The following is a 17,692-nucleotide window of genomic DNA, read 5'->3' as shown; positions in this document are numbered from 1 at the left end:
AGAAATCACCTGGTATCTGGAAGCCTTTCCCAGTCTGAAAAGGTCAAATCAAGATAGTGGGGTCCAAAAGGGCCAGTGGAACATGTAACATGTGGTATTTAGGTTTCAGGAAAAGGGGAAACAAGGGATCATAAAACAGATTGTGTGCACTAAAAACCAAACTTCCTTTCTATGGCTTCATTCCAGAGTCATATAGTGTATTGTACAAAATATAAAGTGGTATACAGGTGGTAAAACTCCAAAACACCCAGAAACTCAGTTCCAATAAGCACTTGAAATACTAGATATTTATTTTTAATCTTTTGGAAGTTTCCCCATTCTATGATCCCCCATCAGTTGTCTCTGCCCCAAGCTTCTGTTCGGGAGAAGGTGTCTTCTCTTCTGGCAGGAATACTTTCCAAAAGAGGCTTGTAGCAACCACTGCCACTCATGGAAATCTATTAGGATGGGCTCTGGATCCCTCCCAAGGCAAGATCTCCATGTCTGTTACCCAGCTACATGTGTCAAGAAGGTGTAGCTGGGAGTTCTTTTCCTTCCTTACAAGAAAGAGTCTTCATAAGTTGGCTAAAAAAAGCTCTTCTTTCCCACAAGGAGCATTTCCTCTTCTCCCAGAAGTAGCAGGCCATGGTTTTTCAGCCCATACGACACATGCTGGGGGTTCCACGGTAGTATTTAGAAGAGCTTACAGCGTACTGAAAACCTTCAAGGGGCCTCCCATTTGTACATGTATTTTGGGGCACTAATGCAAGGGAAGCCTCAGGAAGGAACAGCAGGAGGCTGAGATGCCACCAGCAAAATGCAAGGAATGGGAGTGAAAGGGCAGAAGAAAAAGTAGAGTGAGATAAAGTTTAACTAAACTCATTTCAAACCTCATGAACAGATTGGGTCCAGTCCAGATTGGTTAATATTTGGGCTTAGCCAGTTTTTCCACATCTAGTATAAAACTGGAAATCAGCTGGCAGCTGTGAGGAGAGACTGGACTGCTATATCTGTTCATAATTCATAACATACACACTTTTTAAAAAATTCAGTACAGTCCTGCACATAAACTGCACTTTATGTCATCTAGCTCACTTAGTTTTCTTTAAAATTCCTGACCTTTAATGGGTGTGTGTGTGTGTGTGGGGGGGTTCTATTTGCCTTTTCTTTAATCAGCACTTTCTGTTCAAGCACAGCTTATTTTAGGGGGGTTGAAAATTTATAGTTATGTACTTTAGAGAGCCATATATTTTCCATTCTCAATTAGCAGCTTTATGTATGCATCATCCCTCCCAACTTGCTCCTCTTGCTGTGTTTTCTGAGCATATATGATCTGTTCCAATTATTCCATTCAGCTACAGAAACAGGGCAAACTTCCCACTTGATTCCCATTAGTACTATAGAAGAGAATAATTCCCTAACACGATGAGCATGATGCAGACCTTTTGGACCATGTTATAGTGTTTCAATAAGTCCAAGGTAAACAATTCATGTACAAACTTGGAACCTTTAGGCTGCATGATAAAAAGAGCCAGCTGCATAAATTGAATCCTGGTTCAGATTCCAGGCCCTACTCTCCTCTGGGTGTATGTGCCATTGTCCGATCTCTACTATAAATAGTTTCACTTTACAGAATCTGAAATTAGTTGAAGTGGGTTCCACTTCCCTCAGTACAGATTTCTTGTAGGACAGTACATAATGGTGTTAGTATATCATAGTTCTCTTTATTCCTGTAATGAACAGTATAAACTCCCCCACACCAGAAGAGATCTATAAAAACTATTCTTTTAAAATTGTGGTTAGCAAGTTTCAAATAAGACTGGCCTTTAAGAACACACATGAAAGTGTACAGTGCCCTCTAGTGTTTTCCTACACTCTCGTTTTGGGCTCATGGTTTTGGTTTTTTTACACACTCTCTGATATGTTACTTTTATTATTTTAGTTTCTTTTTGCTGAAGATTGAAAAAATGCCATTTTTGTTAGCATAAAATTATACCATCTCAACATTAAATGAAAGCTGTGGTCTCTGCTTAAGCTCTTAGCAAGGTATGGCCTAGGTAGCTGAAGCAGATTCTCTGTAAAACATTCAGCTGAAATATTGTAACCATAAGGACACTGCAATCAGTCCACCACATTTTTCACATCTCAAGGCAATAGGGTGAAATCCTGGCCCCACTGAAGTCAATGGAAGTTTTGCCATTGACTTAAAATGAGTTAGGATTTCACCCACTGTAAATTAGCATTAGTATCCCTTGCTATGATTTAATAGTTTCTCTTAATCTTTTTTGCAGTTTGTTAACAGAGGCAATTTGCAGTAGTGTGCATGATTAGACATGTCCTTATTTCGTGCTGATTAAAATTTCATCTGCTATCACTGTACTTTCAGTACCTAAGAAAGAAGAAAAAGGTGTAAGTCTTATAGTACAATACAGAAAGAGTACAGTAGAAAACTATTTTACCTTTCCTTTCTTAAAAGGAAATTTGAGATTAAAATTAACCTTTGACCTTTATTTCCACCCTAGTATGTCAAGCAACAATTAAAATGTTAAAAGTAGCCAACTATTGTTTTAGAAGAGGTGGAAGGGAAAGAAAAATGCAGACAGTTGAAAAATGCATAACTTTTAGGGAGAAATGATAAGGCAAGATCAATAGCTGGTGTAAAATTGATTTAATGGAACTATCATAGTTGAAACTAGGTGAGGATCTGGTTCCAATCATTAAGCATTTTCATTAAAAAGATGTTTAAGGTCATGAATTGGAATATAATTTAGTAAGTCCTCTTTAGTCATCAATACTTTTTTCTTTAAATAAAGCATTTGCTGTATGATTGTGCCATAAAGTTTCCGATTTAGAAGACTAACAACATTTATGTAAAGCACATTTAAACTTGATCATGCTGCATCATGATCAAAGCAAACAGCATTGAATGTTGATGTCCAGAAATATAGTTTGCTATGTTACTAAAATATTTATTTAACATTTCCTAGTTTTCCCCTCCTCTCTCTTCCAAACAAACTAACATAGTTTATTCAGTTTCTTCAGAGGAGATGCAACTGTTGTGATGTTGTGTTTCATTGTAACCCATCTGCTGCTTAGGCCAGATATGCATTTTCTGGATGCAATCTGTTGGTTCCCAATGGTTTACTACATGGTGGGCTCTATTGACAAGTAGGTAAAATAATCCTCAGAACTTTAAACATTGTAGTGTTCAGTGGTTTGTCATGTGCTGTGCTTTGTAACTGCATGTTTAAGTGTGGTGACAGTACTTAAAAAATATCCCTCCATGCATGGTTTGTGTCAAGGTGCTGTAATTTGGAATTTCAGATTTCTGCCAAAGGATCTCAATCACTCAAAAATGAGTCACTATCTGGTTTTGCTTTATATAGTACATTGGCAGATCTGGCAGTCTTTTTAAACGCTTTCTTTGGTGTTGACTCTCTAGGTGAAATGGGCCCTAGGGCTAGGCTTTTTAAAAACAGGAATGAGCCTAAAGTTACTCCCCCCAATCCCCATTAAGGCGCAAATAAAGTTACCAAATTGTCAAAAATGCTGAGCACCCAACAGCTCCCACTGAGTTCTAGTCTAACCCTATATGAAACCACCATATTTTTGCTCCTACTTGTTGGCTGGGATTGTTAACGTTTGTTATGAGATTTAGACACACTAATAGTAACTTACTTCTAAAACCGCTGGACTCCTTTGAAAATATCACCTACTACTTCTACCTAGCCCTTTACTATTACATATTTATAAAATAGTATCTAGATTTAATGGCATCACTGATTGAAGAGTCAGGCTAGAACTCAGACTAGAAGAGACTCTTTCATTAGATTTTCAGTATATTCCTGTTTCTAAACAGTCATCACTAAAGCAAAAAATTAGCTCTAATAGAGGGCCCAATCCTGAGACATCTGGGCATCCGGAATACTTATTCTGTGAAATATTGGTACTATGGAAGTCGGGGGGGGGGGGGGAGGGGAGATTTGCAATAGACTACATTGGCACAATTTCACCTATCAATTTCAAAAGCAGTTCTAGCTGTTCAGCATGTCTCAGGATCAAGCCTATTGTAAATGGAGACGTATATACTTGGAAATGTACCTTAGTGACAGACAACACAAACTGTCATTCATAATACATTGATAGAAGTTATAATTTTTAGGATACGCCTACACATCCTACAGCAGAGATCCTCCCAGCTCACATCAGAAGAAAAGCCCAAGTTTTAGCCTGAGTTGCAGCTTCACAGTGATGGCTACAAAGCTATTTTTAGAGCATCAGTGCGAACGCCCTGCTAACCCAAACCTGTCCACCTAGGCTGGGAGGCTTACTGCTGGTGGCTGTGTAGACATAGCCTTAAAATGCATTGCATTCCAGCCTTCAAAAACAACAAAGAAAGGTCTTGGCACGTAATTATATTTAGCAGCATCTTGTCACCTTTGATTTGTGATCATTCAGAAATTATAAAAAATAATCACAGAAACTGAATAGTTGATTTAGCTACAATTAAGCTAGGTAATTAAAAACATGGAGTTTTCAAACTGTTTTATGGACCACAAAAAAAGTTAAACTTTACTACTATTTGTTGGGACTACTTCGGAAAGGAATACATTATATCACCCTGTAAGAAATGTCATGTTATCTTCCTTGTTGAGTGGTTCACATCAGTTTTGGAATTTATTGAATACAAAACAAGTTTGCAGATATTGAAACTAGTGGTAATATGATGTATTCTGCAGTTTACACTAATTGTAGTGTAGAGATGTTTCATTTATAGGACAGTGCAAATTTCTCTGCAGGTGAAGTGTAAAGTAACACTAACATACATTTATGTTCTATAATCTGTCAGCTGACTTGTCAGTTTATAAATTATGTCCAGTGTTTTAAATGATTGGTTTGCACATAAGCATTTAGAAACAAAGAAGTTACATATTGAAGTGAAAATCAATAAATTCTAGTTCATACTCACAATGTAATATATGCGAACTTCATTTTTCATGCACTGCTGACTGTTCCAAAAATACCCCCACTATTTACTGTACAGTTTGCAGTTCAGTAGTCAATTATTTGCTTTGATCTGTTTGTGGCTAAGTGCAAGTGTTGGCTATTTCCTTGATGTGTTTAATGACCATAGTGGTCCTGTCTAGTTGTACTACACTATATCACCATATATTTTGTCTGGCTATACTAAAAGGAGGACAGGAGACACTTGATATGAATTTAATCAGGCCACGACTTTATATTAGAGGTCTGGGACTACCTGGCAGATAAAGTGTACAGTACAGGCTACTCCATATTTTTTCAAATAACTACCTGGGGCTTCCACCAGCCCCCTTTGTTTTCCATCCAGGTCCCCCAGCCAACCCATGGCTTGGACCTTACTGTCCACCCCCTCTCATAAGAGTGTTAAGGTAGGCTGTAAGAAAGGGGAGTTGGCTTCCTTCCGTACCAATCATAGGAGCCCCAACTGCCCCCTTCCTGTTCCTTTAACCAGCACCTCCTTTTAAGTCCTTTACCTGGCCATTTATATGGTCACTGGATGCCTTCCCTATGGAGTACCTACACTGGACATCCACCCCACACTTACACAATAAGTTGCGACCTACCACCATAGCCTACCACCTTTTGTGCTCATCATAATAGGTCTTCCCTGACACCGGCTGTGGAAAAGGCAAAAAAACCCACGCTCACTCCACTGAAGCCAATATGGTGGTAAGGGAAAAATTCCTTCCCAGCCCCCCTAAAAAAGGAGTGACTAGCGCAATGCCCACAGCAGGTCCTAACCAAACCTGATATTTACACCTCCAGGAGAGGAAGGGTGGGTACTGCCTTGTCTACTGCATGGAGAAAGGGCTTCCAACGCCAGGCCTTGCACCGTTAAAGCCTTCTGCCCCTTACATTCCCCGGGGGGCGAGTCAGCACCACAAAGCTTTTTCTACCTTTTTGCAGCCCTTTCTGACCTTCCCCCCGCATAAAGCACTGCTACCTTCCAGCAGCAAGCCTGGCCAATGCTTCCCTTACTTAAAGGTGTGGTGCGGTCATTGCTGGTGTTGTGCATGTACATTATACTTCTTTTTTTACATACTGTACAAGATCATATTAACTTCACAAAAATCAAATCCAACTAAATGTTAAGCAAAAAATCAATACTCCAAGAACAGTTCACAAAATGTGGAAACCCCAATACCTTATCCCAACCCTTCTTCTTTATTCCTTGATATTTATACATTTTATAAAATGTTAACACATAGGACACTACAGCTTTCCACAGGAAATCATAATCTAAATGGGACATTTAAGTGGCCTATTAAAGAGTACATGGTTTATAAATTAGAGAGGCTCACCTGCATAAATATCTTCTAAACTGTTTTAAAAAACTGCATGTATGTAAAAAATACACAAAAGTCAAAGGAAAATCATAACAAATGCTCATTTAAGGCTTGATTTTGATATCTGCTTGACCCCCAATCCAGCATAGCCTTAGACACAAATCCTGCAAAGATTTAAGCGTGTGCAAAGTCTCACTGAATTTAAACATGTGCTTCGTGCTTTGCTGGACTGAAACTACACTGTCCTCTTCAAACAGGACTATACTAATGCTAACAAGGAACCTTTCAGTTCACACCCACAGCAACCAACTGGGGAATTACAGTGCAGCACTTTGGTGCACACTGCTATTCACACCCCATAGTTTAAACAGTGGTGTAGTGTAGACAAGCCATTAGACTCGTACCAAAACCTTTGAAATGGATTTTTCATCTCAATACATGATTTAAATGTGCACACTCAGTGGAAGAAAGTGGTTTAAGCAGTAATGTTAAAGCAGAATTTCCTTTAAACTAACATTTTCTCTGCATTTTTTGGGATTGGTCCTGCTTTGAACAGGGGGTTGGACTAGATGACCTCCTGAGGTCCCTTCCAACCCTTATATTCTATGATTTACACCCTACAGCAAGATTCTGCTATTTGACAAAAAGGATGGTACGCATACAAACGTGAATGAGCATAGGCACCTAAAAGATCAATTATATTAGAGTTATGACTGAAGAGGTAGAGAAATATTGGTGCATATACCCCGTTGGGGTAAACTGTCATCAAAATAATGGAGCTATGATCATTTTGTACCATCTGAGGATGTTCCCTGTTAATTTTAATTTCATATTCACTACTCTGTGGTTTTCCATGAGAGACATCCAGAGAAATGATCAAAAGAAAATTCACAGCCTGACTGAGCTTCATCAAAATAGGGCCTCAATTAGCAGAAGTTTGTTCTACAATTTTCCATATAAAGAAAAGGAGTACTTGTGGTACCTTAGAGACTAACAAATTTATTTGAGCATAAGCTTTCATGAGCTACAGCTTGCATCCGATGAAGTGAACTGTAGCTCACAAAAGCTTATGCTCAAATAAATTTGTTAGTCTCTAAGGTGCCACAAGTCCTCCTTTTCTTTTTGCGAATACAGACTAACACGGCTGCTACTCTGAAACCTGTCAATTTTCCATATGTAAGTGATGTGTAATATGTACAGCCATATAGGCTATGGATAAGGGTTGTGTAGGAAAACCATTCGAGATTAAGAAAGGCATAATTAGGATAATAGATATCTTTGATAAGGGAATATTCCTAATTTTTTGTTTTTAATAATTAGGAAGAAAGTCAGATATTCCAAATAGCCATTGCTGTCATTTTTAAAAAGAGCTTAGACATTATTTTAATGTAATAGTAGGAAGTTAATTAAAAGATTCTAAACTTATTCAGCTTTGGAAAGTAGAATAATTGAGATCTTGTCAGAGTATAAAAGTTTTTTTGTTATGTGTAGTTTTTTATTGGTAGTCACAAGGGCTATATTTTCAAAGGTCAGCACAATGGTAGAATGCAGAATAAAATGTAGTTTGCTAAGAGAAAGATTAGAGTTTGATATATGAGCAGGTTAAATGCATACCAATAAATACTAAATATAGAATGGTATTAAATTTCATCACCAACTATACATCACTCCAAAACCAATTAATATAGAACATGTAGCTATGTACTAAATGTGAAAATCAAGACTGGAAATTTCATAGGACTGGGTAGGAAATGGTTTTCTTGTCCAACGAGAACTTTGAAATTCAAAAAAAATTTCCAATCCCTGTTAGGATGAAAAGTCAAGGCCTCAATTTTTTGTGAACTGAAAATCTGAAAAAAATAATTCAGTCACATCCATCAAAACATTTTGTTTCAATTTCAAGTTGTTTCAATTTTGACATTAATTTATAGTGGAGTATTAAAAAGATTTTATTTTGCAATGTAGGTTGTTTCAAACAAAAATAATTTATGTTCCATTTCAAAAAGTGTTAAACATGGCATTCCAACAATTTTGAAACATTTTCAAAAACATTGAAGTGGAAAATTTGTCAAAACTAAGCTTTTCATACAAATGATTTTGGTTTAATCAAATTAGAATTTTCTGATAAAAACTGTTTCACTGGAAAAAAAATCACGCCCAGCAGTAGATTTTTATGCATTTAGGTCTTAATGCAACTGCTGTTAAAGACAATTGAAAGACTATTTGCTTCACTGGAAACTGGTTGGGATAAATGGGGTGAAAGAGCAGAAACACAGTCTAGTTTTAGACACAAGATCAAATCTATGGAATGGTTGCTAGTTATGCTTACATTTTAACTAGTTTTGCAGAAAATGTTTTGAGCAGTCATCAAACACAAATGGAAGTTGTATTGTCACATGGGTAGTAAGAACATGAATCAGACTATGATGGAAAAAAGGAATCAGCTCTTTATTACTTAATATCATCACTGGTTAACATTTTCCATCAAAACTGTTTAGTTTTTCCACAAAGTGTCTGCTTTCTCTTAAAAAAATCAGTTTAATCAAACCCCCAAATTGGAATATTTTCTTCTGTGGGCTGGGCTTCATGGCTAGACTACATCTCCCATGATGCTCCATGGCCAGAGACTTCCCCTGATTCGCCATCTTTTCTCTCTCTCCAAGAAGAAAGATAAAAAGGTATTATGGGAGATTTAGTCTGACCAGGGAGCCCAGCCCATAGAAGAGAATGGAGCAGGCAACCAAGCTACAATTCCCATTGGTTTTCTGCCAAAATATTTCAGTATTTGAATTTTGACCATAAAAGTTAAGTTTTCTATAGTATGGGATTCACCTTTGTCCAGCTTGTTCTAGTCCATCCCTCCATGAATGCAAGTCGACACCACACCAGTCTATTATATTGCAAGCACATTCTTTCCATTTCTTGCCAAAGAGTTTTGTCATGGGATCGGCACAGTGCGTTTTCGGTCTGACCAGTGGTCGCTTTTGGTCTCTGGGGATCCAGTTACTGAGGTGGGTTGTCCACCTATTGTCTTGCCTATGGGATTTGGAGGAACAAACAAAACACACCACAGAATTTTTTTTGACCAACTCTAATTAATTCAGAAACATTTAAGATGATATGGCTGATTTTTATTTATAACTCTTTTAGTTATTTTTTAAATGTAGTTCTTTGTAAGTATTTATTTAATCCACTCAAGGCTGAATACTGGTTAAGTTCAAGGCTCCCAGAATTGACCCAATGCCTATTGGCCCCAAACTAAGCATACTTGTCAGTCTGAAATATACTGGTATCCCAAGCCATATCCTCCCCAGTTTAAGGAAATATTTTGAACAGATTTAGACTGCTGCCCTCACTGCAACATATAAAAGAAAGATAGCCTCACATATCCTCTAGGCTGTCTCCTCAACTCAATCTTTGGGCTATAGCCTACAGCTAATGAGCTTCAAAAAGGAGCAAAAGCATTTAAAATAGGCCCTGTAGTATTAGCCTAATCTAATACCCTTCATGGCTTGGGACTGAAGGCCTCAGTCTACCACTTGTGGGGTCCCCCCTTAGGTGGGTTATCCCCTACTTGCCAGGCTAACCATCCCCCATCACTGTCCTCTGTTGTTCTACTAAATGAATACTGGATAGCACCCCTCAAATCAGTTTATGCACCCCACCATCAATAAATTAATGTTTGGCTGCCTCCCCTCCAGCAAGTCATCTTTCTTGGGCTCTACATCTTTGCAGGGCTCTATCATTACTGCTGCTCCTGCTTCTCCACTAGTGTACAGAAGGCTCACAATATCTCAGCTTCTTAGTCTAAAACCTTGGCCTTCTGTGCTTCTCACTTCCTCTCTCCCCTACTCTTAAAGGAACAGTAGCTCAAGAGACTTATGTCTCCTTCCTTCCTCCCATCCTTTTTTTAAAAGTACAGCATCTAAGGCCATTCTAGCCCCTTTGACAAGGAGTGCAATGTCTCCAGCCAGTCTGCTCCCACACACCTGATTTCCCCATTTCTAAATCAATTAGACCTTGTCTCCACCTTTTTTTTCAGTAAGGTTCAAATTTGAGCCTATATGGTTATATCAGTATAACTTGCCACATAGACACTCTTATTCCCATATGAGAGTATCCTTGGGGGGAAAGGGGGTATACTGGTATAAATTATCACTGTAACTGGTAAAACTTTCCCATGTAGACAGACTCTTAGTAGTGCACGGGTTGCTTGTTTCCTTCCCTTTCAGCCCATTAAAGGACCAGTGGTGCTTGGGCCAGTGTTTCTGTCATCTCCCCTCATCTTTAGTGAAAGTAACAGTGTTGGCTTAGCCTTCTTGCCAAGGGAAAAAATTCTATTTATGAGAAAAAAGAATGAGACACACAAAACACCTAGGTGCAAGAGGAGGTGCACCTGGATGGCTGAGGAGAACCTTCTTTATGTTATGAGGAGAGCTGGGGTAGCAGGTCAGCAACTATACCACCATCCTGGAGAAGAGGTTCTGGGCTTAGTTTAAATGGATTTATTGGGGAGAAGAGCATAAAATGAGGTGGTGGTTCAGTATTTATTAAATGGGACAGAAGAGTGTATAAATTAATTGGATTTTCAAGACCTGTTTCTATTTCTAGATGTGTGTTTTATACAGTGCATTTTAGTTAAGGAAAAAAATCAGCAGCTAAATTTTGTTCCTCCTTCATTCAAGGTTAACTATGCACAACAAACTCACAAATACATTTTATGTTTTCTTGTAAACACTTGTGGATCTAAAATTTTTGGGGTGTATATTCAAAATTTTGAAACCATGTTTTCTAGTGAATGTGTATCAGTATGAATTTTGGTTTGTCTTTTTCCAAGAGACATTGGCCTTATCCCTTGGGCTGGAAGAGGGCATCCTTTGGCAGTTCTTGCTACATAAATTTGTGTGGGAAGCTATGCTCAGAAAGTAACTTGATTCCTGCTTTTGCCTGTGTAATGCTCTACATGTTTGCAGGACTCTATTTTTGCTGTTGCTTCTACTTCTCCACTAGTGTACAGAAAGCTCACAATATCTCAGCTTCTTATTCTAAAACCTTGGCCTTCTGTGCGTCTCACTTCCTCTATCCCCTACCCTTAAAGGAACAGTAGCTCAAGAGACTTCTGGAAAGCTACTCTTGTGCAAAAGTGATCCTTCAGTATGAGAGAGAATAGGGAGCCAGTGAGGGACTATGAGGTGAGAAGCTAGAAAATCAACATATCCGACTGCCTCTGGGTGAAGGCCCTTGATATATGAAAAAGTCCTTTTGTGTAGGAGGTAAGACACTTATATGAAACAGGTAATGACAATGCAATGAGTTGTGGAAGACCTAGTTGGAGAAGGGGAATTGATACATATACACATGCACAGTGTAGTGTAATTTTACCAACGTTCTTTTAGTGAATGGAGAAGGACAAGCGATCCTCGGCAATCTATCAGCAGGATTCTATTTTACTTCAAAGAACATTAAAATTATTATTCATATTGTCTCTGTTCTACCAAAACACTTACATGAAGCTGATAGTTAAAGTGCATTCAGAGACCACCACCAAGTGGTAGGAATCAAATATAAGATTGATGAGCTCCCAGGATATGTTACAGTTGAGTTTTTCTAACTCATACGTATCCTGCCATGTATTTATATTGGTTTTTAATTCTGTTCCTCTTTACAACAGCCTAGATGATTTGCTAAGATGTGGGGTGACCTTTGCTGCCAACATGGTGGTTGTGGACAAGGAAAGTACTATGAGTGCTGAGGAAGACTATATGGCAGATGCCAAGACTATTGTAAATGTACAAACTCTCTTTAGGTAAGTCATTTTGTAACTAACCCATACAGCTATGTTAAGCATGAAATATTTTAGAATTCTTTTTGTGGAGGGGGAGATGGAAGTGTGGCTTCTCAACCATTTCTCTTACCTCCATTTTTAATTAAACACCACTTTATATGATCAAGCAAAAGTCATTGCTGCTTCACGGTACTATACTCAGGTCTCTTGGGATGTGGAAGGGTAAGACTCCAGCTCTCAGATATGACTCCTCACATTCCAATATGGCCACTTGCTACTTCTCCAGAGTCTTTTGAAGGCATCTGAGTAGTCTGTGGGAAGGGAAAGAAGGCCAGTCAGCCACGCCTGGAAGACTTGAGATAGAGGAAACTCACTGGACCTTTGCCTTAATAAACATCTTGTGATAAGGTCATAATCCTAAACTCATTACAGACAGTGGGTGCTGTGAGAGAAAGAGGACTACAAATTAGGTGAGAGAAGGACTGATGTCCAGTAACTTGGATAGTTGTTCAGATTTTGAACCAAACTAGAATTTTGCCCCTTTTGAGAGGTAGCTGCCCCTAATTATGGTCTGTGTTACAGGTCACAAAGTTCCAGGGGACAGGGAGGGAAAATCTGAATCTAAATATTGAAGAAAAACAGGTTCTCTTTCACAGTTGGAATTACATAAACCATTCACTCATTGCTTGCAAATGATCCAGCAATAACTATGGGAAGAAACTAGAAGATACAAGTGTGTATGTGGTCATAAGAGTTACTTTTGTCTTTCTCTATGTCTAATAATTAGAAGGGACTAAAGTGTTCAAAGTAGTACTTTAAATTGGTTCTCTTAATAAGTTTTAATTAACAATATACCATAGCTAAGTCCTATCTTTATCATTTTCATGTTCTTTTCCATCTGACCTGCTCCTGGTAGAAGGTCTATGATTACAGCAAATTAACAGAAGTAGTCAGACATGTTCCCACTACAGCAGGCTCTCTTCCCTTTTGTCATAGTGTCATCCATACCATCTGGATTAACTGTGAAGAGAACACTTGCCAATATTTCCATTACTGATTATTAGGTCCCACTAATTGTTTTCCCTTGTAGAAGAACAAATGCCTCTTAGCTCATTTGGTAGATCAGTACAGTTCCCAGTAAAGCACTAAACCCTCTCTCTGAGCACAGATTTTTAGCAGCAGGGCAGACTGTTCAAAGGATGCAAAAGAAATCAGAACAAAACCTTTCTTGCTTTAGCCAGAAAAGAGACTCACACAGCTCACAAAGAGGAGAAAAAATGTCTCTTTAAAAAGTATTGCTCAAAGTCAGAAAAAGTAGAAAGAGACTAAGGAGATGGTGCTCTGATGAAGAATAAAATGGGTTTCAGCTAAGGTCTGGTTTTATACCCACTCATGCCTAAGATCCTGGTTGGAATTCAATGGCATCTCTTTAAGATCCTGATTCAGCAAGGCAACTAAGCAGGCACTTAGCGTTAAGGATATGAATAGCCTATTGGCTACAATAGCACTACTCACATGCTCAAAGATAATATGTACTTGAGTGTCTTGCCAAATCATGGCCTAGAGCCCTAAAATGAGGAAATGATTAATTCCAAACACATTTTTGCCAGGGTAGCACAGTTTAACTATTAGACCTTCAGCCCTTCACCTTAATAAGAATTCAGTATCCCTTCAAATGAATTCCAAGGGAGTTTTGACACAGTAGAAATTGTAGGATTGGGCCCTTCATTTCAACAAGTCCATAGTGTGTTGAAATTTCATTTGCAAATATTGTAGAAGCTGCACTCCATCTCATGATGAAACAAAACATTTCGGGTGAGAAATTGTATGAAACTGACAGCGAAACAAGGAAATAAAGAGGGGGGGATTTCATTCTTCAGTAGTCTTTGTTTTGTGAAAGGTTTTTTCTTTTGAAATTTCAGCCAGAATAGATGAGGCCGTTTCTATGAATGAGACTAGGGAAAAATAAGTTTTGTTTTGTTTTTTTTAAATAGGGCAAAACAAGGCGAGACCTTTCTTGAACAAGTCTAGCACTCCATTCTTTGGAACAGGGACTTCAAATGTAGGTGGGAGTGGCCTTTGTGGGAGGGGAGGCCTTTTGCCACCACATGAAAACCCTCTAGAATCCAAGTTATAAACTCTTGAAAAAATAAAGGTTGCACATGCTCAAAGAGGTCTTACATTTTAGTAGCCATATTCACAGAGATTCAGTTTGCACAGAGTCTATTCCAGCCCAGGGCTGAGAAGGACTTCCCCTGCAATTGTAGCTCTGAGCTGTTTTGGGCCATACCAAGTCTGGACCAGGCATCTGTGACATACCATAGTACAATCCAGACTAATGAGCAGCTGTGTCACCGTTGCGCTGCAAACTTAGGTGCCTTACAATGCCTTCTTGAAGTAACTCCCACCTGCGCTGGTCACAAACATCCTTCCACCATGCAAGTCACACCCTCTGTGTATGTGTGTAACTGCAGCCTGCCGGTCACACCTGGGTTAAACTATCATGGTCACCTGTCTAGGTTATATTTCAGGATGACCCCAGCACACCCTCACTCTTAGATTTCCCCCCAGAAATATATGTCTATACTTCCCAGCCTTCTGAACAATACAAGTTATATCAAGCCCATTATTTCTTTAAATAAATAATATGAATGGAACTTGACACCCACCCAACGGAATTTCCAGATACTCTAGTTTAGACACACTGGGTTGGACAAAACAATAAAACAAGTTTAGTAACTACAAAGGATAGATTTTAAGTGTGTACAAGTACAGCGGCATAAGGGTCAGAAATGGTTGCAAGAAAATTAAAGTTAAAATACAAGTGGTGCCTCAGTTAAACTATGTTAAATTCAAAGCAAAAGTTCTCACCACACGCTTTCAGCAGTCTTACTGACCCAACTTCTTAGGACAGGATTCTTCTCCTAGAATCCAACTGTCACTTCAGAACAGGAGGAGGAGATTGGGACAAGGAATGAGAAACAGGGCAGAAGAGACTGTGGCCAGCAAAGGACACTCCCCTCCAGACCCTAGAATAGAACCCAAGATTCCAGAGTCTCACCATTCCCCTGGTTTCAGTGAATATCTGTGAAATCCCCTGGCAAAGTGTCCCATCCCTGTCTAGGGCTGGTCCACATAGAGGATGGCAACCTACTACTGCTAGAATTTAGTCTCTTAGCTCAAGCGCCAGAGGTGAGGGTGATGGATGCACTGATGAACCATGTGGGTGTCAACGCATGCTTTAAAAAAACAACAAACTAGAAAATTACACAAAAAATGTTCAGAGAACATTAAGGTTTCAAAGTCAAGTACTCAAAAGTTAGGAAAAGCCATAATTAAGTTTTGCTCTGCAGATATGTACAATGGTTCTATGTCTGTTAACAGCTTGCATCATGTTTTCACTAGATGGCAACATTAGCTCATATCTGAAGCATAACTATTATAAAAATATAGAATTACAGGAAGGCCAAAAGAGGAACGGGATTTTCTTTGTGTTTTGACCAAGTTAGAAAAGAAAAAAATAGGTTTTAAAATGAAATATTTACCCATAACTATTTTCAGAATGCTTTCACAATCTTTCACCAGTAGTATTTTGTAAAACAAATGACAGAGGAATGGAAGAGACTAGTTTCCACTTTGTGCACCAACATTAAAGCAGAAAGGATGTAAAAAGATGTATCAAATATTGATGAGGTATAATATATAGACAATTTTTTACGAGTGAAAATGCACAGCATTTACATCAGAGGTTTACATTCTTCATAGAATTTTGTAAGGAGTTTCATAGGGCTAAATATTAGGGCAATTACTTTAACAGTTTTATTAATGATTTTAGACCAAGCTAGAGCACATATTGTAAGGTCATTACATTTGCAGATGATAGCAAATTTAGAGGCATAATTATGGGTGGAGGGCGTGGGTGAAGATTGCCTAGTCTAGATTATCCTATAAAATAGTTAAAACGTTTAGTGTTGGAACAGGCTATTCAATACATGTAAGCACAAAGTGATATTCTTTAGCAGAAATAATGCCCAAATAAAGTATATTCAGAAAAGTTTTCAGTGGGTTAATATGATGGGGAAAAGGGTTCTATGTATAAATAATCTGAACAGCATGTGAGAGGGAGAACAATCCAGATTGGGTTCCAGTAAACATGAGTCTACTTTTGAGATTTGCTTTGTAATAAAAAAAACAGCAAATTGTTACCTGAGTTTCTCATGGCAACATTATAAAACGATTTTAAAGCATTGAAGTATTTTGTTAAGATATGTAGTTCATGACGACAATGGTCTTTGCATCTTTGATTCAATCGTACTTTTAAAGACTGAGTAAAGTGAATATATAGTAGAAACTAAGTCACAGTGAATGGGATCATTAAAAAAAAATTAGAGACCATTCGCTAAATGGAATCAATACTTTGACCTCAGTAAGGTAAAATATTACTGTTGAGCCTAGGTTGTTGATTCTTATGAAAGTTTCTGACATTGCTCAGTGTTTTACATTGATTAATAATCTTGCTCAGTTTAAAGTTGCCTTCCTCCTCAGACGATGAATGTGCTGTTTATAGCATATTTGTTTATTTGTTGAAAGCAAGAAGTTGCACCATGCCAATTAAAACTCTGGCACACCACCACTTTGACTCAATTAAAGCTCAAAAGGGAGTAAGAAAGTATGTATCAGTCTCACTGAATGTAATATGAATCTTTAATACTTTGGATGCAAAAGAACAAGCTTAGCTTAGTTTTGAAGTATAAATAAAATGTACTGGCTTTGGGCAATGTATAGGTGGCCCAAAAGGCCTTTTTCCCGTTTCATCTTACCAGTTGAAGTCATCAAATGATTCTGCACTGATGTGTTAGTCTTGGGGTGAAATGCAGGGCCTCCTCAGTGGAGGCTTTCTTTACTCTAGAATGGGCTTCCCTTATTCATTTGGCAAGTCTAACTGACCCTGAGCATATATTTTAAGGCCTATCAGTTGTTTGGCTATACTAAAAATGGACAAGAGACACTTGATATGGATTTAATCAGGCCACAACTTCATTATTAGATGTCTGGGACTACCGGGGAGATAAAAGTGTACAGTGCAGGTAACTCCATGTTTATTACGTAATTACCCAGGCGGTTTCCAACAGCTCCCCCTCTTTTTCCATCCAGGTCTCTCCAGAAAATCCATTGCCCCTGGGACCTTACCGTCACCCCCCTCATAGGAGGGGTAAGGTGGGCTATAAGAAAGGCAGGTTGGCTCCCTGAAGTTCAAACCATAGCAGCCCCAACCCCCACATCGTTCTGATCCTTTAACCAGCTTTTCCTGGACCTTTAGATGGCCTTTTAGGTACCCTGGGCCTAGGCCAAGGAGAGCTTTGAAGATAAGGACAGAGACCTTGAACTCAATTGGAAATTCTATGGGAAGCCAGTGTAGAGAGCAGAGGACATGTGTCATGTGCTCACAGTAGCCTGTGTTGCTGAGGAGATGTCCTGCAGCGTTTTGTACCAGTTGGAATTTTCGAAGTGCTGAAGGCTTCTTGCCCAGGTGTATCACATTGCTGTGATCCAGATGAGAGGTGATGAATGCATGAATAATTGCGGCCAGGTCTTTGTC

At 38.7% G+C, this 17,692-nt stretch overlaps 1 protein-coding gene across 5 annotated transcripts in view; it reads left to right on the top strand.

Annotated features, from left to right (window-relative positions):
* KCNT2 (potassium sodium-activated channel subfamily T member 2) overlaps positions 1-17,692 on the top strand; it is a 286,784-nt gene that overhangs the window by 208,650 nt on the left and 60,442 nt on the right. For 3 of the 5 annotated variants that reach the window (XM_084637878.1, XM_084637876.1, XM_084637877.1), the window contains 2 exons: positions 3,076-3,147; positions 11,980-12,114. In XM_084637878.1, the coding sequence (XP_084494004.1) occupies positions 3,076-3,147; positions 11,980-12,114 (207 nt within the window). The remainder of the gene's footprint in view (positions 1-3,075; positions 3,148-11,979; positions 12,115-17,692) is intronic. The other 2 variants (XM_084637879.1, XM_084637880.1) reach the window with 1 other exon arrangement.

The sequence above is a fragment of the Lepidochelys olivacea genome (genome assembly GCF_965140295.1).
Source record: "Lepidochelys olivacea isolate rLepOli2 genome assembly, chromosome: 8".
Taxonomy (NCBI): domain Eukaryota; kingdom Metazoa; phylum Chordata; order Testudines; family Cheloniidae; genus Lepidochelys; species Lepidochelys olivacea.
Note: the sequence above shows the minus strand (reverse complement) of the source record. Positions and strands in the feature narration are given on the sequence as shown.